At 49.6% G+C, this 21,743-nt stretch overlaps 1 protein-coding gene across 1 annotated transcript in view; it reads left to right on the top strand.

Annotated features, from left to right (window-relative positions):
• Window positions 1–4,705: 4,705 nt before the first annotated feature.
• Window positions 4,706–21,743, top strand: part of MYLK4 (myosin light chain kinase family member 4) — a 73,206-nt gene continuing 56,168 nt past the window's right edge. The window contains exon 1 of the mRNA XM_057699784.1: window positions 4,706–4,864. Within this exon, the coding sequence (XP_057555767.1) occupies window positions 4,706–4,864 (159 nt within the window). The remainder of the gene's footprint in view (window positions 4,865–21,743) is intronic.

Below are 21,743 nucleotides of genomic sequence, written 5' to 3'. Positions count from 1 at the left end.
TTAACTATTATTTTATCTTCTTTGATAAGATGTCCTTCAAATCTCTCGTCCATTTTTAACCTTGAGTTGTCATCATAGTGTTGATTTGTAAGTTTGTTTCAGGATACGAGTCCTTTATCAAATATGTGATCTCACAGTATTTTCTCCAAGTCTGTAGCTCGTCTTTCCATTTTCCAATTGTGTATTTTGAAGAGCAAAATTTGAATTTTGGTGAAGTGCAGTGTATCAGTTCTTGCTTTTACGAATCATAGTGGTGCTTTTTGAAAGGAAGAAAATTTAGTAGCTATGTGGATAACAGGGATGCCTTTCTTTCGCATTTTGGTATTTGTGAAGATTGCTCCACTTCTGTGTGTAGCCATGTAAGAGGCCTTGTTGTTCTGACACGTTCAGAATGCTGTGTGCACGCAGAAACCAGTAGCATCGTCCAGGCTGCTTTGGATGCCGACCAGCACGCACGGTCACTGGCAATGCCTGCCTTGTCCTCTCCTATGACAGCGCCGTCTCCTGCTGGTCAGCGTCCCTTGGAAAGAACCACAATTTCTATGGCTCTGCGGAATGCTGTTTTCCTGAGGTTAGTATTTTTAAAGATGATTTATAGCTCCAAAATATGAGGGAAATCCAGGAAAAGCATCGCCGGGGAGCTTCTAGCCTCACTGCGAACTTTTCCACGCCTTGGAGCATCTTTAAAGACGCTCCTGTCACTTTGTGGGTGTGGACATAGGGTGCTGAGGCCGGGTGGGTGGACCACCGTGGGTATGTGTGCATTCCTGCTTTTCTTCGTGGCCAGTATTGTACCAGCTGCTTGTCCTCTGCCACCAGAAGCTGGAAATAGTGTGACACAGCAGAACTGCACTACCGTTGTCTAATTTTAGAAGACAAGTAGCATGGGTTCTTTTAATTGACTTTTCCTTTAGGACAAGTAGACATGATTAAAAACCTTTCTCTAGCAATCAGTCAGCAGACGTTTATTGATTGCATCGTGCATGAAACTGTCTGCATGCGACTACTTCCAAATTTACACCTCTACCTGGACCTCTCCCCTGAAGTCCAGATTTCTGTCTCACAGCCTATTCGGCTTGGATGTCTAACGGACCTGTCAAACACTGAGGGCCTGACTTTTCCCCCCAGAGTTACTCCTCCCACAACCTTCTCCACCCCAGGCAATGTCAACTCTCTCCTTCTGGTGCTCAGGAAAAAGTGTGGGAAAATCATCCTTGCCTTCCATTTTTCTTTCACTCCCTGTATCCAATCCATCATAAATCCTAGTGTTTCTAAATGGAATATGAAGTCCTGGATGAGAATCCAACATAGAAAAGGGACCTTAGGGAAGAGCTCATTAAGTCTGAATAAAGTGTGGAGTTTAGTTCATAATAACGTGTCAGCACTGGTCACTCATTGTGACAAGTGTCTATACCAGTGTAAGAGGTTAAAAACCGGGGAAACTGGGTACAGGCCATAGAGGGACTCTCTGCTACCCTTTCACTTTTTACTTTTTCTGTAGATCCTAAACTAGTTTAATACTAAAAAAATTATTAAGAAAAATGCAAAGGGGCAATTTCTGCTGGCTTCCGGCTGATTGGCGCCTGTGGCTGGTTTGCTGGAGCTGAGGGGATGGGAGGTCTGCTTCCGGCGATTGGATGGTCTGGGCAGAAGAAGCCGTGAAATCAGCCAAAGGCCATACATGCGGTTTTCTTTGGGTGTGAGGACTGGTCACCTTAGCAGTACTTTTTTACAGTTTAATTACCCCAAGGAAAATTGATAACCTCAAATCAGTTCAGTTTTTCCATAACAATTTTGTCACATAACTCATCTTTCACAAATACATGATAATGTTTAGCCACTCTTCCTGAAGAGCAAAGTTCTCTAATCCTAGAAAAATACCCAAAGTTTGGCCTTTTAAAGATTTTACTATAATTATGTGCTACTCAAAATGAAAATGTTGTTTTTATTTTGTATGGAATACATGATCTGAATTAAAAATAAGAACTTTTTTTTTGCAAAAGCCAGAGGGCGCTAGAGACTGGTGTGCAGTAGGGGTTGGGGGGTCACAAAGGCTCTGCGGGGTGATGGTTGAAGAACTGCAGGGTCGTCTGTACTGTTAGTTCTGTTTCCTGGGGAATCAGGGCTTTGTGCAGCCTCAGTGAGTCCAGGAATCCACTGCTGTTGGGACCAGGCAAGGGGATTGTTAGCGCTGGATTCCCTTTTCTTGGCCTGTGATGGAAGACGGGGGGGAAGGCAGTGTGGCGCTTGTGGGGAGAGTTTATGGAATCTCATTCCTTTTTTTTAATTTTAAATTTTATTTTTATTTATTTATTTTATTTTTTGGCCACACCGTGTGGCACATGGGATCTTAGTTCCCCAACCAGGGATTGAACCTGTGCCCCCTGCGTTGTAAGTGCAGAGTCTTAACCACTGGACTGCCAGGGAAGTCCCTGAAATCCCTGTTCTTTATAACTGCCCCGCATGCCTGTGCCTTTAAACTTTCCCTGCAGCTGTAAACAGTTGGAGATGTTGCAAACAATTTCAAGGACTGAGAACCTTAAAACTTCTGCATTGCTTTTGCTGTCAGAAGCTCCCTTCTATTGTAGTTGGATGTGTTCAAAGTGTAAGGTGGGCACAAAAGGTGGCCGTGGGGTTCCCACACCCGAAACCTCTGGCTGGGAACGTGCCCTAAGTCCCGAGTCTGAAATGGGCGGGAGAGCCCGGTATCTGACGGCAGAGACAAACGCAGCTTTGTAATCCTGAACACGTTGCCACCGTGACGGGACAGAAAGGTGAAGGTGATATTTCATCCACTGTTACGGTCTGTCCTCTCCTTACCTGACCTCTGAAATGGAGCCATCAGCTTTGAAAAGCCTGGTGTCTAAAATTAATATTCTTCCCCATCTGACTAAGAAGGCAACAGCTGAGCAACATGAGATCAAGGACCATCTGAGTTTAAACAGGGGCTCAAAGTGGCATTTGAGAGAGAGGATACTTCCTCTCAGAGTGGACACTTGTCTTTTCAGAAGACTTACTCTGACCGCGAGTCAAGACTTTTACCAGGGAATTTCGTAGTTGTTTTGAACTTTGCAAACTCCCCTTTATCTGCTGGAACTTATACTCTGCGCTTGGAGTGGCCCAGACCCCAGCATGTCCTCCTATAAATGGTAATTGCTCTATTTTCTTTCTTTCTATGTTGCCTTAAATAACAAGCTGTACCAAACTCTAGGTAGAGCTTAACCTTTACTATTTCTCTGCAAAATTTTTATGTCTTGGATCCAAACTTTTGTTTTAATATGTTAATTTATTCATGGCTTCCTGAGCCAACTTGAGTACCATCTGCAATTACATATTAGATTTTAGGTGTAGTTTCTCTCAGATGTAGGCATGCAGTCTTTATTTTAATAATAATTTTTTTCAGGGCAACTTGCAAGAATGATACTGATGGTCTATAGTATATTTTACAGAGCTCTGGTGGATCCTGTTTACATTTTAGTGTGTTTAAATGTGAGGTCTTTGTGTGGTTCAGTAGAATTGTGTAGAGCATTGGATTTTAAGTAATTTGAAACTCAAGGTATCATTTTACTAGATGAGTTGAGAAAATGAAAGACGAAGTTCTGTGGAGATAATTACAGGTGATTTCAAACTGAGGAAAAGCTGGAAAAAGCAATTTCCAGAAAATGTCCAGCAGGGGGCCTCAGGAGGGAACGGGCCACACATTCACATCAGTTTTCCCTAACGATCAGGAGATGTGTAGATAGATACATACATGTGGATCTTCAGTATCAGAGCAGTAGTACGGGGAGTACTTAATCTGTAAGGGGAGTATTTCAAGGGAAGCACAAGGATGTGGAATCTCTGGTACTTAGCTGCTAACGAGGATGCAGAAGAAGGTATCTGGGAATCTTATCTATGTGAGAGGATGGTTAGAAAACAAAGTTCTTTTAAAAATAAACATTTTAGGGGGCTTTCTAGGTGGTGCAGTGGTTAAGAATCTGCCTGCCAATGCAGAGGTCACGGGTTCGATCCCAGCTCCAGGAAGATCCCACATGCCGTAGAGCAACTAAGCCCGTGTGCCAAAAATAAATAAATAAATAATAAATAAATAAATAAACATTTTAAGATGTAGGCAGAGAAGGGCTCTGGAAATGGCTCATTTGGTGGAGACCACTCCTCCATGGGGGCCACATTCCCAGGGGGGAGTACAAGAGAACCCCTTCCTTACACAGCAAGCCCTTCCCATCAGGGCCAGGAGGAGCAAAACCAACAACCCAGTTAAACCCAAAGAAACTTTGAATTCCGCACTTAAACCAGCCGCTTAACAGAAACTTAACATAAACAGTTATTTTAGGCAATGAGGGAAAAATTTAGTCACCCAGTGAAACTTAAGATTGTTTCTGTTTGCTTTTGTAGAAAAAAGTAGAGCAAGAAACCTTTTTCCTTTCAAAGTTCCAACACTTGAAACTCAATATTGATATTTGCATTTATTTTCCTAATTTTGGGTCCCTTCTCCAGTTTACATAGAAGCGACTTCAAAATTCCCACTGGTCATTTTCCCAAAGAGTCAGATATCTGAGTTGGTGATGAGAACTCTGTTTCTCCTCCTTGCAGCCAAGAGGAAGGCAGACTCGAAAGTCATGACTGTGTCCTGATTTACAAATCAGAGACAGAGGGGCACGAAAAGCACACTCCAGACAGGAGCTTAATCGGACTCACCTCCAAGATGCTAAAAGTGCAGAGACTGGAAGGGATCAACACGTGTTACCACAGTGACCAGCTGGAGAAAATGGCCTTTTTTCAGTGCATGGAAGAGGTGGAGAAAGTGAAGTGTTTTCTGGAAGAAAATTCTAGTGAACAAGATTCACGACCTGGGAAGAGTGAGGTAACCGTGCTAATTTAGTCTCCTGAAAAGCGTCAGTTCTGCTTTATCTTTTCTCGCATAAAGCAATACCTGTGGCCACTTACAGGATCGCTTTCAAACTTTGGCCACTCGTGTCGCGTTAAGGAAGCTGTATGAACAGGCAGCCTTCCATTTTGCTCACGGAGGCTGATGGCCGCAGGGCGGGTGGACCATCAGGCGCCGTGAACGTGCGCCTCTCCGCGCGGCGGGCCGCAGCCGCTGGCTGCTTTAGCGGTGGCGGGGGTGAACGTGGGGACACACATTTCTTAGCAGCGATGGTGTGGAAGGATGGGTTTGGGCATGCCACCCAGAGAGGCCCTGCGAGGCCCACGGTTGTTCTGCAGAAATTTCCAATTTCCTCGAGACCCGGAGGCGCTCAGGGTAGGGGTCCGGGCTGTCGCCAGCGGTGGTCAGAGGCGGGGATGAGCTCCTGCTGGCGGCGCAGCCTGCTCCCGGCCAGGCGCTGCCCCGGCCCGTGGCCGCCTGTCTGAACAGCAGGGCTGCAGCTGCTGGAGACCCGCCTGTGTGCGGAGCGCTTCGCACAGGCTCCGTCGCCAGGGCAGGTTCAGGGGGCGTCGGCCGGCAGCGCCCGTCCCCTGTCTGAGCTCAGGGGTCCCCCTCGCCATCCGCGGAGCGCCCTCCCCGCCCACCCGCCTGGTGGGGCCTCGTGCCAGCAGCACCTGCAGATGTTTGGACCGTGCTTGTCACTGGTGTCTGGACGCCCTCCTCAGGGCCGGGCCTCCCATCGCCACCCCCCCCCCCCCGCCCCCGATGGCCTGGTCACGGCACCAAAGAGGCACCAAGAGTGTCTGCGGAGCCAACAGAGGGCTGGGGGTTATTGCCTTCAGCAGTCAGAGCGAGTGATTCTCAGGCAGGTTTGGGAAGCGTCCCTCCTTGTCCAGCTGTGGCTCTGAAAACCCCTGTCCAGGCAGGAAGGGCATTTCCACAGTGCCGCAGACAATGAACTAAAGCTGTTAGGGGTCCCGGGCCGGGCATCCTTCCCTGTGAGTGAGTGAGATGTACTGGAGAGAAGAGGGGAGTCGGGTTGGCATGCGGGTGTTGTGAGACCTCCACTTTCCCCATGAGCTCACGGCTTGTTCAGCGAACACCAAGAAGAAACTTCCACGGACAAAATTTTAGTCAGATACGAGGGCTTCCTCATTAGAGCTGCTTATGAGACAAATGAATAAACAGAAGGGTTTCCTTTTCTGTTCACTAATTTCTATAGAACGGAGGAGATACAACGTTCTTAGAGGAGAACTTTGAAATAACCAACAATCTGTAGTTGTTTCTGTGAATTTCATTGTGTTCCCAGGACTGTTTTCCTCCAGGTTCTGTGATGTAATTTTTGTAAATAGGCTGTGTCTTTAAAGAGCAAAATGGTGTGATGCAGAAACGTGAACATTTTTAGGAAGAATTGTTTTTGTGATGAATTGCTTCAGAACATTAGAAATCAAATGACTGGGAAGTTAAATATTTTAGGATATTTTTGAGGGAAGCACTGCGAATGTTGTTTCTCAGAGACCCTAAAGGGACGTCCTTTGCAATGGGTCTGATGTCGCCTGCGTCCCCTGGGCCCTGGTGTGGGCCCTGTGGTGACTGCTGTGCGGAAGGTGGGGAGGAATGACCCGTATCCATTCAGTTTCTTCTTGGCACATGGCTCAGGGCCCAGAGATGCTGGCAGTAAATTTCCCCGTGTCTCTCTCTCGCCTTGTGGAGGACGGACGAGGACACGGACGGGAGGCACGGAGCTCTTCTCTCCATGTCTGCCAAGGCCATGGCCCCAGAGGCCCTCTCTTGCCCAGCGAGAGGGTGCCCGGACGGCCAGCAGCCTTGGCAGGGGTGGGTGGGGAGGGCCTCCAGGGGCTCAGATGTCCTCAGGAATGCAGACGGAGCTGGCCCGGCCGTCTGCAGCTCCTGCTGGGGCCCCGAGAATCTTCAGGATACCACGCTCTTCCCTCCAGGGGCCATAAACAAATGCTCGCCTCGATGGTCTCCACCGATGCCCCTTTCTCCTTATCCCTCTCTCTTTGAGAAGCTTAGCACAGCTAATCATAGCAGAAACCCTCACTGCGGTGCCCTGGGAAGAATTTACTCTGAATTTTGGACACGCTAGTGACTCGCACACTGTTCTGAAGGCTTGAAGTGCAGTTTCTTTGTAGAAGAGTCTTTTCTCTCCTAACAGGAAAGGATTACCTATGCATTCGACAACTTACACTTGTTAACATAGTTTGGTGAAGCTCAGATTCATCTTCTTTTCCTGCTCCTAACCAGGTTTTTCTCTTTCACTCATTTTTCCTCCTCTGGATTTATTTTTAATTCTCTTCTTTCTTTTCCTCTGCTTTATTTTTTGTCGAGTTGACTAAATACCACACACTCTACTTTTCTACTATGTTCTGTTCCTTTCAATTCTGTTTTCAAATGGCTATTCTCATTCTCTTATATTCCAAAGGCTGTTCAAAAGCACCTAAATAGTAGAGAATTTTAAAAGCTTTTTGCAGATACACTACAATAAACTAGCTCTCAAGCCACATAATATGGTGTTGAAATCAAGTAAACTTGAGACAGTGAACGTGGCGCGTATGCGTGAGGAGTTCAACAGCTACTGTGCGTGTGTCACTGACTTCACAGGTGATGACGCTCTCATACCTATGATTGGGATCACTTTTACACAGTCAGATCCAGGGTTTCCTCTTCTGTTGGTTCTCTGTTATCTGTATAAAGAACCTCCGGGCTGCTGCATGTCCCTCAGGTCTAACTTGCTGTTTGATACAGACAGACAGACAGACAGACACACACACATGTCCTGTTTCCTAACGGAAGACCAAGGAGCTTCTGTTCTCAGACACCCGGAGTCCATTCTCCCCATGGTTCTGTCCGCATCCCTCGCTGCCCCTCACCACTGGCTGTGATGCATCCCTGCTTTCTATGGCCAGGGCTATCTGTGCTCACCCCCTGTCCTCTGGTTCCCCCCCCCCGTCTTCCTGTGACCCCTAGTCCCCTACCCTCTGCCCCCAGGCGTGGTCCCCAGGGGAAGAAGGGAAGCCGTGGGCAGGAGTCAGGACGGCCCCAAGGGGGCGGGATTGCAGCCCCTGGCATGTCTCACTGCCTGGTACAGATGCTCCAGAGACCAAAGAGAACAAAACATTTATTAACAGGATGTGGACAGGCTAGAGTGGGCTGGGGCAAAGCGTGGATCTCCCTGTTCTGGTGGCAGTTGGCGCATTTAATAGCAGGTGGCCTTTGCTGCCTAACCGCTGTGAAATTGTACCATCAGCGGTGGTCACAGTAACTGTAACTTAGATCTCAAAATAAGGTAGTGTGGGTGGAGGGCTTGGGATGCTTCGTGTTGCGTGTCCCCAAACCCCTCTCTGTGCTCCTCGCCGCACAGGCCGGAGAAAGCTCCCTGGCGGCAGCCCAGTCTCCATGGTGCTAATTGTCCTTGAACTGGAGACAAGCGCATTCCCGGGGGTGTCACTTGTCGCCAGCTGGTCTCCCGCAGCCCCTGCACCTGCTTCAGATCTGTCACACGGACCGTCATATTTTTTCCTTTTAAAGAGGCAGCTTGTCCGTGGATGTGTAACTGGAAACGCCTACCGAGCGGTCCTGCCGAGCCCGGCAGCTCCGCACCGCCTCCTGCCCAGGGCAGAGTTTTGCTTGGAAACGTGCTTGCGCTGGCTCAGGGCAGAGAAGGCAAGGATGGACTTATCACTTAGAAGAAAAGACATCTGGATCGTAGGTGGCCTGTGCCTTCTCTCGTCTCCCGTCCTCTGGCGTGTGCTCCGGTCCGTGATGACACGGGGAGGTCACAGACAGGCGCCTGCTCTCGAGGACACCCAGGTAGTAACGTCATCACTTTTAGCTGCGGCGGATCCGTGTTACTGTCCGACTCGAGTGTTTCCAGCCAGGGAGTGGGCTTGCCCAAGCAGACAGGATGCATGTCCCGTCGCACTCCTCGCCCAGGACGGCCGCCGCGGGGGGCTGGGACCAGGAGAGGCCGGCGGCGCCTTTCACATTCCAGACTCTCACCAACGTTCGGGGAGCCTGGAGGCAGCCCCCCCTGATGTGCGCTGAAGCCGGCGCTCTATTTCTGTCTGTGAGAGCTAAAAATAACGTCAGCATCTCTCCTTCTCCTACTTCTTATATGACTTAGGGAAGTAAAATGGCACAAAAGCAAAATGTCCTTTCCCCTTATTAAGAAGTCTGTGCAAAAGCCGTGGCTGAAGAGCGACCACCTCTTCTGACAAAGCCGCCGCACACGGCCTCCCCTGCCTTTCCCTTTGAGCCGTTGCCCCGTGATGCCGTAGCTGTTCCAGGAGCGGAATTCAGTCAGGAGAGCAGTAGCATTCTGAAAGAAGTCATTCGGATTCCAGGGATTTTAGCACTTCCCAAGAGATGGTGTACGTATCTGGGAAATCAGTTCTTTCTACGTGTTCGATTCTTTTATCAATTAGCAGGGACGAACTAGTTTTAAGACAACGTAAGGCAGTTTAGCAAATACCACAGGAAGCGTTCTGAATCGCATTCCCGCAGGAAGCGGACTGACAGAGGTGTTCTCGTCTTTTTCACCGCCATCTGCCCCCTCCCAGGGACTCCCGGCTGCCATCTGCTTAGTCAGACCCCGCCCACGAAACCTGAATGCCACAGGTGCCCTGTATACCTGTTCACGTGTTATAGGCGTGTCTGTCGTTTGCACATAGAAAGAGTAAGAGTTTTTAATCCCTCCTAAAGAATCAGTTTTCACCCCCTTGGATATCACCCGCATTGAAAATGCATGACTTTGTGGTGAATCAACTTCTCCAGGGGGGTTGGGCGATATGTCCCTGTACCTGCAGTAAACGCCCGATCCGTATCTTATTCAACAAGAAGCCACCACTCTGCGTCCTGGTGGTGCTCAGAGGACCCCAAACTCAAGGAGTCAGGCTTTCGTGGTGGCCCTGTGCCTCGCCACGCACCAGGCTCCACGAGTATGTCTGTCATTGTTGCCCGAGTGTGAATCATTTTTGGCCGTCGAGCACACCTCGAGTGGGAAACACGGTGCGCTTTCATCGTCCGTGTGGCATAGGTTGGGTTACTCCCCCGGCTGTGAGAGTGGCCTCCAGGTGTTTCCTGGGGAGAGACTGACAGATAGCCCGGCTAGGTAGGAGGGCTTCGAGTGTGTTTTTAAAAAAGTTCTTGTAACTTTTTAACTGTGAAGAAACTGTCTCTTAAATTAGATTTTAGGACACACCCTCTTGTTCTTTCCCTTGCTCGTGATTATTTAGAAATGTGTACGACCTCTTGTCTTAGAAGTTTTTCAAGCACACAGTGTTAGGAGCTACCTTTCCAGGGAGTCAGAGAATCCTATCTGGATGTAGGTCTGCATGCAGGACATAAAACAACCGAAGGGTCTCCCGGTACCCTGGGTGCAGATCCCTGCCCGTGTGAGGTTCTGGGAGTCCCAGTTTACATTTGTGTTATTTCGGGTTCTCAGAATAATTAAAATTGTGATAGTTTTATGGCATTTGGTGTGCTGTGAAAAAGATATCTTTTCTTTCTCTAAAAGTTAAATCAATGTAGCAAAATACATAAATATTGCAAATCACGTCTGTGTTCCTAAGTAAGAAAATGATTAGCATATTGATATTGAAATTCCTAAATACAATTGACCAAACTGTCCTGATGCACTACCTCAGACATGGTTGCAAGAAGTACATTTATTTGTCGGTGTTTCCCAGACTTCAGCTCTTCGCACACCCCCTTCGTGATTTTTGCTACATCTGTGTGCTACTTTTACCCCTATTAGTTAATATTTATATAAATCAAGTCATTAAAAAATTATAGCAAAAGAACCGAGTGGAATCATGGTTTTGATGTGCATATTCTAGAATTTAAAATACACAATCGCACACACATATGTACATTTTTAAAATGGTTTGTTAGTTTACAACCGAAAATCACTCCGAATCCCTAGTGAGGAGGTGATGCCACGTCAGCGGCTGGGCACTGGCCTCAGGGCGCCGTGTCCAGGTCTTTGTCCGAGGCCACTGGGGCACTTTGGGCTTTATTTCTCACTTTCTGCCCCAGACGTAGAGATGATAACAAAGATGGGTAGATAGGCAGACAGCAGTGGAGAGAGGAGAGGCCCAAAGTCTCCCCTCTGGACACAGACACATAGAAACCCCCCTAACAGGTCAAGTTTAGCCGGTGCCCCTCGCGTGCTGGCCCCAGCCCTCCCTGCCGACGCTCCTGCGGTCACGGTAGAAAGCGGAGCTGAGACGGGAGCCCGAGTGCAGATGCTGGGATTGTCCTGGGAGTCGACCTCCGGGAGTGGGAACAGGGCCCAGGGTGTGCAACAAGGGAGCCTCAAAGGCCACACCGCAGACAGGATGGCCTCAGAGGCTGCAGGGGGCGCCCTTCCTCTGCCCCGTGCCACCCAAGGGCCGTCCGCGGGGTGACACACCCCGGCCTTTTCGGTTGCGTGTGGGTGAGCCGCACCCGTCACTCACAACTTTTGACCAGGGAGAGGCATCCGATTGGCTCGACCGCTGACTGTGTGGAAACGACAGGGTGCCCCCCGCTCCCCAGACCTGCTGTGGGAGCGTGGCTCCCGGCTTCGTGCACCTGGGGTCCCGAGACGTGCAGGCTGCTGTGGCATGTCCGAGACCGGTGGGTCGTCAGGAGAGCTCACGGGCCTGGGCAGCGTGGCTCCCGAGAGACCTCAGAGGTCCGCCCAGCCAGGTCCTTCTCGGAGGGAACTCCAAGCGCAGGAGAGGGAAAGTGGACCTGCCCCAGGTTAGCTGCATTGCGGGACTGTCCCTTCCCCACATCCAGCCACGTTCTGGGGCTGGGTGGCCCTAGGCAAGGTCGCTGTCAAGCTCCTGCTGGCCGGTCCCACACGGATGCGGCACAGCAGCCGCGGGGCAGGCCCCGGGTCAGAGGCAGAGGTCCCGCAGGCCCCTCGCGGGGGCGGTGACCGTCAGCCAGACCCCCGGCCTCTGGTCTGGTGCCACCTCTGCCCGCTCCCCTGCTCCCTCGGCTCCTGCACTAGGAATAGCGCCCAGGCCTCTAGCTGGGAGCTGGAGTCTGAGCGACAAGGAGCCCGTGAGAAGGCCCAGGTGGTGACGCGGCAGAGGGATGCTCCGGTCCGCGGCCAGGTGTCAGGAAATTCTGAGAGCGGCAGAGACCAGGCTGGAAGTGGGGGGGGGGTGTGAGCACAACCTGCGGTGTCTCGGGGGCCTTTAGCCTGTAGGGTTTGCATCCAAACGTGAGCCATGAGCATGGAGCGCCGCTTTCCTGTGCTCGCGGCTTTCGGGCTGATCCAAACTAAATTAGGGTGGGGGTGAGTATAGAAATGCATGATAAAGACAAGATTTGGTTTGATATTTTTTTCTGCGTCCTGGAGAAAGGTCCCTACCTCCTGTACAATGTAGACGCTTTATGACGGTGAATCCTCTCCAGCTCTGCAATTCTAAGCCGCGTTTGCCGTTTGGGGAATGGCAGGTGGAGGCCTGGGGAGCTGACCACGGAGACCCGACAGGCAGACAGGCGGCCCTGGCAGGTGCTGCCCTACCCGGCTGCCCCACGTCCCGCCTGCCTGCCTTCGAGTCCAGCGTGTACGTGGACTGCAGGATGGGTCCCCGATCTGAAAGGGGTCTGAGCTCCCTTGGACGCCAGGGGACAGGAGGGGGGTAGCAGGAGGTGAAGCGTTGACGTGGAGCTTCCAAGTTTCCCAGAACCTGCCGTAGGCCCCCGCCCTCCCCTGAATGTCTCAGGCCCCTTCAGTTCTTGGGAGAGGGCCTCAGAAGACGCTTATCACGCCATCCAGCCTAAACCCTAAGGAGGGTCTCAACAGCCCTGGGGGTTTCCCCAAATCTTCCATAGAAGGAGAGGCTGGACCCGGCAAGGGGAACACATGATGAATCTATGCTGTCCAGCTCTGTCTTTCCCTGGGACCAGCAGTTCTTAAAGTGAGGTCCCTGGATGCCCTGGGGGACCCTAAGACTCTTTTAGAGGTCTGCACAGTCAAAACTATTTTCCATTCTATTCTTTTTTTTTTTTTAATTTTCTTTTTGTTTTCTTTTTCTTTGTTTATTGTCTGTATTGGGTCTTTGTTGCTGCACGTGGGCTTTCTCTAGTTGCGGGGAACAGAGGCTACTCTTCGTTGCAGTGCGTGGGCTCCTCATTGCAGTGGCTTCTCCTGTTGCAGAGCACAGGCTCTAGGTGCATGGGCTATAGTAGTTGTGGCACACAGGCTCAACAGTTGTGGCTCACGGTCTCTAGAGCTCAGGCTCATTAGTTGTGGTGAAGAGGAAAGTTAGAAACTTACACTCAGCTAAAAATAACTCCATTGAAATATGCTTGCTGTGGCCGGAGAAAAACAGGGTGACCTAACAATCCAATGTAACTTTAAAATGTTTTGCTAAAAAATGGAATGTTCTGCACCTGCTCTTGTAAGTTTCTGTTTGGAAACTTCCATGCTCTGTAAACGTGCACTATAAAAGTAAAGCTCACCCTGAGCTTGGGGCCCAGAACTTTCAGGGCCCAGAACTTTGGAGCGTTAGCTCATCTGGGGCCGCCGGCTTAATAAACCCGAGTTCTCCAACCCTCCGAATGTGGTGCTTGGTTTCTGGGTGGACCGATTTTTGCAACAGTGGTGCATGGGCTTAGTTGTTCCGTGGCATGTGGGATCTTCCTGGAGCAGGGATCGAACCCGTGTCCCTGGTATTGGCAGATAGATTCTTAACCACTGCGCCACCTAGGAAGTCCCTCAATTCTATTCTAATATTTTTGCCTTTTTCACTGCACTGACATTTGCACTAATGATGAAAAGGTATGGTGGGCAAAACTGCTAGCACCACCGCACAAGCTCAGGCCGAGGCACCAGGTGTGCTGGTAATCACAGCACTTTTCACCACCAGCCACTCCAAGCTTTGTTTTTGTTTTTTAAAGAGCAGCTTTCCTTAAGACTGTACTTGGTGAAGCAGGAACATAAATGCATTTAACCAGCCTGTGTCAGAGTCTAAGTGCTCACTTGTATCTTTGTGCCTAAATTCTATGTTAATTCACTCAAGTGAGCTCCCGCTGAATGAAGAATTTCTAGTGATGCTTGCCGAATGTGAATTTTTGGAGGGCAGACACTTGAGACCCAAAGACCAGAGCAGTTTCCCTTACTGGTGGGCACTGATGGTCTCAAAAAGAGGCAGAATCGGATGAAACGAGGTTGTTTATTTTAAGGGTACGCACAGTCTGCAGCTCAAACGCTTACGCAGATATGTTTACAGTAGGGTCTTCCATTACGCTTCTTGGCAATCTCTAGTTATTTAGAAATTTAAAAATGAATAATGACAAATGTAAGATCTCATTTCTTCCCAACTTTCCAGCATAAGCATGTTGAATTGATAGGATAATATGAGTAAGTTTCTATATTCTTAAGGCTGTGTTTGCATTTTACCTGCTTAGGATCTATGCTTTAAACTAGGGTGTATTTATTTACTTATTTTATTTAATAAACACGTAGGTGGGCCTCACCGTGTCAGACCCCGTGTCAGGCACGTTACGGGTATGAACTGATTTCTATACCTCGTGGGACTGCCCTGTGCAGCCCTAAGCACAACAGTGGTGATCACTGACATTTCTGCTGCGTTTTTTGTGTCCCAGGTGCTGTGTGAAGCGCTCTTTAGCCCAGTGAATCCTCACAGTGGGCCCCGACCCTCTGCTTTGTAGATGAGCACACCGAGGCTTGGTGAGGTCGGGAGCCTGCCCAGAGGCACGCAGCTGTGTGCGCTGGCGCCGCTCTTTGGGTGGATTCGTTAGCCCAGCACATGAGACAGGGAACTAGGGTTATTTGTAGACCGTTTAACTGGAATTTATTTTCCAGAAATTAAACATTAAGTATCTGAGAACCATCTCTGATGAATTTTCTAAGGATGGTTTGTATCATCTTCACATTATCTGAAATACATCTCACCTTTGGTTTTGGTTCTGTTCCTTAGTACAAACACAACCAGACTGGGTAGATGGGTAAAAACCAGCTGGTTTCTTTTTCTCAGCAAATTGAGGCTCTTCTCTGGAGACAACGTAACAGTGACCTCCAGTGGGAAGAAGCTGCAAAAGTTACTGCAGCCCTGCAGTGAGGTCACAGCACTTCCCGCTAATCCTTCCAATTGGTTTTTAAAAAATTGTTTAAGTAATTAATTAATATTTAATTGAAGTATAGTTGATTTAAGATATTATATTAATTTCAGGTATACAACATCATGATTCAATATTTTTATAGATAATTACTCCATTTAAAGTTGTTACAAAATAGTGGCTGCATTTCCCTGTGCAAGGTGTCCTTGTTACTCATCTATTTTACACAAAGTAGTTTGTAGCTGTGAATTCCATACACCTTGTTTGCCCCTACCCCTTCTCTCCCTTTTCATAACCACTAGTTTGTTTTCTATGTCTGTGAGTCTGTTTCTGTTTTTTATATACACTCATTTGTATTATTTTTTAGATCCCCACATATAAGGATATCATACAGTATTTGTCTTTCTCTATCTGACTTATTTCACTAAGCATAATACCCTCCAAGTCCATCCATGTTGCTGCAAATGACATTATTTCATTCTTTTTTAAGACTGAGTGATATTCCATTATACACACACACACACACCTTCTTTATCCATTCATCTGTTGATGGGCACTTAGGTTGCTTCCATGTCTTGGCTATTGTAGATAATACAGTTATGAACACTGGGGGGACGGTATCTTTTCAAATTAGTGTTTCTGTTTTCTTTGGATGTGTACCCAGGAGTGGGATCGCAGGATCATATGGTAGCTATATTTTTAGTTTTTTGAGAAACCTCCATCCTGTTTCCCACAGTGGCTGCACTATTTACATTCTCATCCTTCCAGTTGTTGAAACCAGTGTCTTGAGGCTGCTGGCAGCCTGTTCTCAGCCATTGACTCCTGGACAGAGGAGAAGCCAGGAGACAAAACATTGGAATGAATGACTTTCTCAAATGTGTAGTAAGGTTGTAAAGTTATAAACTAAATGCTGTTTGTCAGCATACCATAAGATACTTAATTTTTTTGTTACACAATACACAATAGTTTCTATATTCTCCACACTTTATTAATCATAGTTAAGTCCTGACGACGGAGTGGAATTGACTTTCCACTTAGTGGACGATAGATCAAGAAGGTGGAGACTCCAGGGCCATCTTTTTCAGCTTTTATAGCAGGACTTGGTCTTTTTGCAGGTGTTTGCATGCACATTGTACTTCATAGAGGGGAGCTACAAGGGAGCCACTTCTACTGTGCACGTGGCGTCACGTGAGGCCACAAGCTTGGATCTCACGTCTGCCTTTTGCTGCCGTCATGACCGCGAGCGAGTGCTTCGGCCTCTTTCACCTCTTCCTCGTCTGGGGTTAAGGAGAGCAGCCCCGAGGGCCGTTGTATGAGGCGGTTCACGCGGTGCTGGCGTGGAGACGGGCTCCTCGGACGCGACAGCCGGCGCTCGTCGTTGGCGGCAGCTGAGCCGTCACGCGGCATGGGCGGCTCTCCTGCGGCCTCAGCGCCTGCCCACTGGGAGCCCGCTCGCCTGGTTTCCCGAGGGAGGGACGCTTCTCCTCTGCTGTCTTTCCGTCCAGAATTGCCTTCCAGGTTTCCTGGCGACGGAGCCCAAAACCTTAGTGATCGTGAGCTCCCCGCCCTGTACCCCTGGCCCTTCCTTCCACCCTCACAGCCTGTCAAACACCGGACTCTGGGCGCGGCTTCTCAAAAAGTTTCTTACGCCTGGGATGGTGGCGGATGGGTTGGTATTTCTCTCCGTGTCCTCCACGATGTGTACAGATAAGAGGAGTGATCTTCAGGGACCCTAAGGCAGAGAACACGCTCCATCCCGGCTGGCGTGAATCCCCTCTCCAGAGGCCCAACTATTCACAGGACTATAATGCGAACGTGACTTGGAAAGTCACCAGATACTAAGGGAGGGGCTGTATTAAGTGATAAACAGAGACAGATTTAGCAACGTGGGCTTAATAGAGCGTGAGAGAAGGCAGAGACTGTTTATCTTACTGAATATGTTTTCTAGCACACCGTGAGAGCCAGGCGGTGAGCAGGTAGTTCAAGCCTGACTCAGGTAGAGTTTACAGAGGTTTTCAGACCCTCAAATGACAACAGTTACTGTCACCGGGCTGACAGAAGGGCAGGAGGGATTCCACCGGTGTCCTGTTGGGAAGCTCCGTCTCTTCATATTGCAGCTGGTGAGCGACCAGACCCTGCTCAGCCAGCTGCTGGATACCCCGGGAGAAGCGGCGTTCTCCAGCTCCCCACCCTGACCTCAAGCTCAGAGGGCCACATGGCGCTTCCTACAGCTCTGTGTGTTCTGATGAACTCCCCAGGGTAGAGGGAGGCGTGGGCAGTCACCAGGCGCGGTGTCTGAGGTGTCAGCTTGTCCACCCGCAGATGGTGACTTACACCAAGGCCCCGGAGCCCGTTTCCAGTTATTCTACTTTAATATGTTTCCATGATCAAAATTATTAAAAAAAATAACTTTATTTATTTACTTATTTATTTGCCACGTTGGGTCTTCATTGCTGCATGTGGGCTTTCTCTAATTGCAGCGAGCGGAGGCTACTCTTTGTTATGGTGCGCGGGCTCCTCATTGATATGGCTCCTCCTGTTGTGGAACATGCACTCTAGGTGTGTGCGCTTCAGTAGTTGCAGCATGTGGGCTCAGTAGTTGTGGCTCATGGGCTTAGTTGCTCCGCTGCATGTGGGATCTTCCCGGACCAGGGCTCAAACCCATGTCCCCTGCATTGGCAGGCAGGTTCCTAACCACTGTGCCACCAGGGAAGTCCCTCAACATCATCTTATGTGGGATTATTAATATTAGTCCCCAACACATAATATTGGAAATTCTCAGTGCATGTTAGAATATTAAAGGCTCTGAGAGGTCCTGCTCTTAAAACAACAAAACCATTTTTAACCAGGCACCTGGGATGCATTCAGTAAATACTAATTCACATCTGAAATATTATTAGCATCACTATTTATCCTAAGAGCCTTAGCAATTTATTTGACTCCTGAACTCTCTGTTTCCGGACTCACATCCACACGGCAGGGTGCCGTGAGGTGACCCGGGGGAAGGCTGATGTAGAGAAAACTGATTGCTGACTTGGGCATAAGAGACCCAGACTCAAGGCCCCACAGGAGCCTTTACAGCCGTGCACCCTGAGTTCCCATCCTTGCTTCACCAAAGTGCTGTCATGATGCCAGCCTCGCAGGAGAGCTGGGAAGATGACGTGAGCTAATCCTCGTTAGTACGTGGCTTGGCACCTGGCGCAGAGATGTGACCCCACTCTCAACTCCTGTTCCCACTGCTTTACCGTCCACCACACCTGTCCTCATCCTCTCTCCTCTCCCGTGCCTTTTGGGATCCTTCTGCCCTTTGAGGTCAGATTCAAATCCCAGCACTGTTGATTCTAATCGGACCTCCCTGGTTTGCACTGACCACATCATGCTTTAAGCACGCCGTTCAAATAGCCTGTGTCGTCTGTGTGGGTCGTTTTGATGTCCTTTCTGGTAATTACTTGGGTTTGGCCTCTGCTCCTAAAAAGCTGGGGCTCCTTCCCCATGGGACTCGTTCCCGGGATTTCTTTGTGTCCATCACAGCACCTGTATCACGCATGTCTATTGTCGTTTGTGTTCTAGTTATAACCAACACAGTTTAGGGACAGTTTAGTCTTTGAAGCCTTAGAAGTGAGGATAATTATTGGTATACTTATTTCACATATTCAGTGTACACAAAGTAATGAGTAGGGCCAAGCTCTAAATAGTAGAATATTTGGAATGACATGGTGTTGGACGGTTCCCTGAAGAGTTCCAAGAGGATGTGCTTGGATGAAATGTGAATCATTTCTAAACCGGCAGCATCGACCCTGAGCGGTCGCTGTGATCCGATGTACCCGGCTTTTCTTGTTTCCCCGTGGAGCCGTGTGTCCCCAGGAGCAGGACACCTGGTGCTCTGGGTGCCTTCTGCCTCTTCCTCTCAAGTCAAAATTTGTCTATCAGCTTGCTGTCTGAAATGGCTCTCATAAAACTGAGTGAAAATTGTTTACAACTATGGCCAAGAGGCATGGTATAGATTCTGAAGTCCGTTTTGAGATGAGTTATCCAGGGAAGAGTAAGTTAATTTGAACATAGTTTTTATTTTTGTTTCTTTTACGCCTGCTCATCTTTGACAGCCGCTGTTTTTTGTGTGATGAAGATGGTCACTCACCACAAGCCAGAATCTTGTTACTCAAAGAGTGGTCCATGGCTTGAAGCATCGCCCGGGAGCCGGTTAGAGATGCAGCCTGCCGGGTCCCACCCGCAGCTGCTGTGTAAGAATCTGCACGTTGACCGGGTCCTGGGCGACTCGCGTGCACTGACGTATGATAAGCAAGGGAATGTTTGTCATCTTCTGCAACTGAAAAATGAAGGGTTACTTAAAGTTTAGTGTAAAAAAATGTTGAAAGAAAAACACTTACGACCACAGTGGTGAATACATGTTTACATATTACATACATTTGTACACACACACACACATATATCCGGAATGCCTGTGTGTGTGTGTGTAGTGTATATTCTTCCAGGGGTCTGTCAGGCTGTTTCTTGGGAACCAAGCAAAATCCTTTCTTGAACATTTTAAGAGCATATTTTCCTTGATAAAACAAATATGTCTAATAATAGTTCTTTCCATTAGGTTTCCCAGCAGACAAAATACAAAACTTGTACCGTGGCAAGTTAGATAAGCCGGGGTGAGGGCTGTGTGAGGTGCCGGGTGCGGCCTGCCTCCCCTGCGATGGTCACTGGCCCTCTCAGAGGTGGGTCTGGACCCCAAGTTCCTCGCCCACTTGAAAGGTGGGGGCCCGTGAGGAGCTGCTGCGTCATGGAAATTCCTTGGTCACCCTTGTCCACAGAGCAGCAGGCAGTCTAATGGTCTGATTGAAAGTGTGCTGAGTAAAGGGATAACCTGGGAGAGTCGTCCCGTGACTGAGTCTCTTTCCACGAGCGCGTGTGTGCGGGGCAGCCGGATCCATTGTGTCTACGTAGGAGGGCTCTGCGTCCGAAGCTCCCAGGGTCAAGGGGAGAGATGGCTGTGTCTGGAGCTTGCGGGTCCATCTGGGCTTGGCCCCTCACGTTGGATAAGTGGCCTTGACTTTGAGCAAGTTGTGTGGCTCCCTGATTGTCGATCCAGCACAGTGTCGCAGGCTCTCCTGCAGGGGAGCACTACCCGGACGCCTGGCGGATTTGGATCCCGGGCGCCTAAAACCGCTGCGGCAGAATCCCCGTGACGGAATCTGTGCTTCTCATAGCCCTCCCGGGCGTTCTCAGGAGCGGTGCGGTCAGCTGGCCCTGTTCCAGGGACCCCTGTCCCATTCACTCTTCTTCCTCTCTCTAGGAACTTGCTTGTATCAGGAGACGCTGCCTGGCAACTAAAAAGGTGATAATGTGTCTTTGCTGTGGTTGGTTAGGCCATAAAAAGTATATTAAACTTGAAATATTTGATCCCTTTGTGCGATGAGTACTCATCACCCCTCTCTTCTAACTTAGTCTTGTGACCACTCGGGTCTCCTCATCTGCAGAATAAGGCCGGTCACAACACACGTGTTAGATGGTTCTCGGTTCTGAGATTTACAAGAATGTCGGCTGACGTCACCGAGTTTCTTGCCTCTCCTAGTGCTCGTTTGGTCTCTGTGGATCATGAATTCGTGAGAAACTGTGGGAACACTAGCTTTAGGTATGTATTTCCATTTCCACCGTAGCTCTTTTGTCTTTGCATCAGTTGCATCAGTAAATGTTTTGTGGGATTGTTTGGGGTGATGAAAGAGGATTCATGGCAGTAAAGTCAGTAAACATCAGCTTTACAGAAGGAAGATGTTACACAGGTTTAAAGAAGCACCAGTGGTCCTGTTGCCCTGTGTCCAAGCAGGCGGAAGGGCCTGTCTCTGTGAAGAATTACAAAAAAGTGGAACTTCCTTGAATCGATGAGAAACTGAATGAAATCCAACCTGAGGGTTCTTAGCCCTACACATGTCTACAAATAGATGAAGAGAGCACGTGGGGACAGAGGGTCAAGGGAGGCTGTGAGTGAAGGAACGTTTGGAAGGAGCAGCCCAGCGCAGGTGGAGTAAAGGCCAAGCTTTTTGCAGCCCGAGGTCACTCTGAGCAGAAACGAAGCACCAGTGCAGTCCCTTTGGCCGTTCCTGCAAAAGCCTCTTGATTTCCCGTTTTCAGGCCTTAGTGGCAAACTCAGCTCCCCTCCCAGAATGCTGGTCCCACAGCCGCCCAGACGCCCGGGGCCTTGGGGTTCCCTCAGCACGGCTGGCGCAGAACACAAGGCCCAGGCGCTTTGGAGCTGGCCGTAAACTCTGCCAAGGCCAAGGCCCCGCTCCGGCGGACGCTCTGGACATGGGGGCCCTGAGGGAACGTCCATGACCAGAAATGCAAGGACTCGTACTGTTCTGCTCAGGCCACGTGGAAGAATTTATTAAATGCCTCCCAAGTGCCCAGATACCCCCTGGGATCTACAGAGGAGGACAGAGAAATGGCGTCTCCTACAGGGCCCGTCCCTGCGGCCGCCGGGCCGGCACGGGTTCCCGCAGCTTGCGGAGCTGGTGGCGCGGGGTGAGCGCCGTTGCCCTCCTGAGGGCTGCTGGGCAGAGGCCGCCAGCCTGCGCGGGAAGCGCTGGCCCCGCGCCCGGCACGCACGCGCTCGGTAAGCGGCGGTGACACTGCCGTTCCCGTCGCTCTGGAAGCTCACTGTTGAGTGGAGGCGGAAGTGTCGGATCACGTGACTCAGGAGGAGACCGGGACGGGCAGCTCACGCGGGGCTCTGGTGACGGAG

Source organism: Hippopotamus amphibius, chromosome 11 (genome assembly GCF_030028045.1).
Source record: "Hippopotamus amphibius kiboko isolate mHipAmp2 chromosome 11, mHipAmp2.hap2, whole genome shotgun sequence".
NCBI classification, from domain to species: domain Eukaryota; kingdom Metazoa; phylum Chordata; class Mammalia; order Artiodactyla; family Hippopotamidae; genus Hippopotamus; species Hippopotamus amphibius.
Note: the sequence above shows the minus strand (reverse complement) of the source record. Positions and strands in the feature narration are given on the sequence as shown.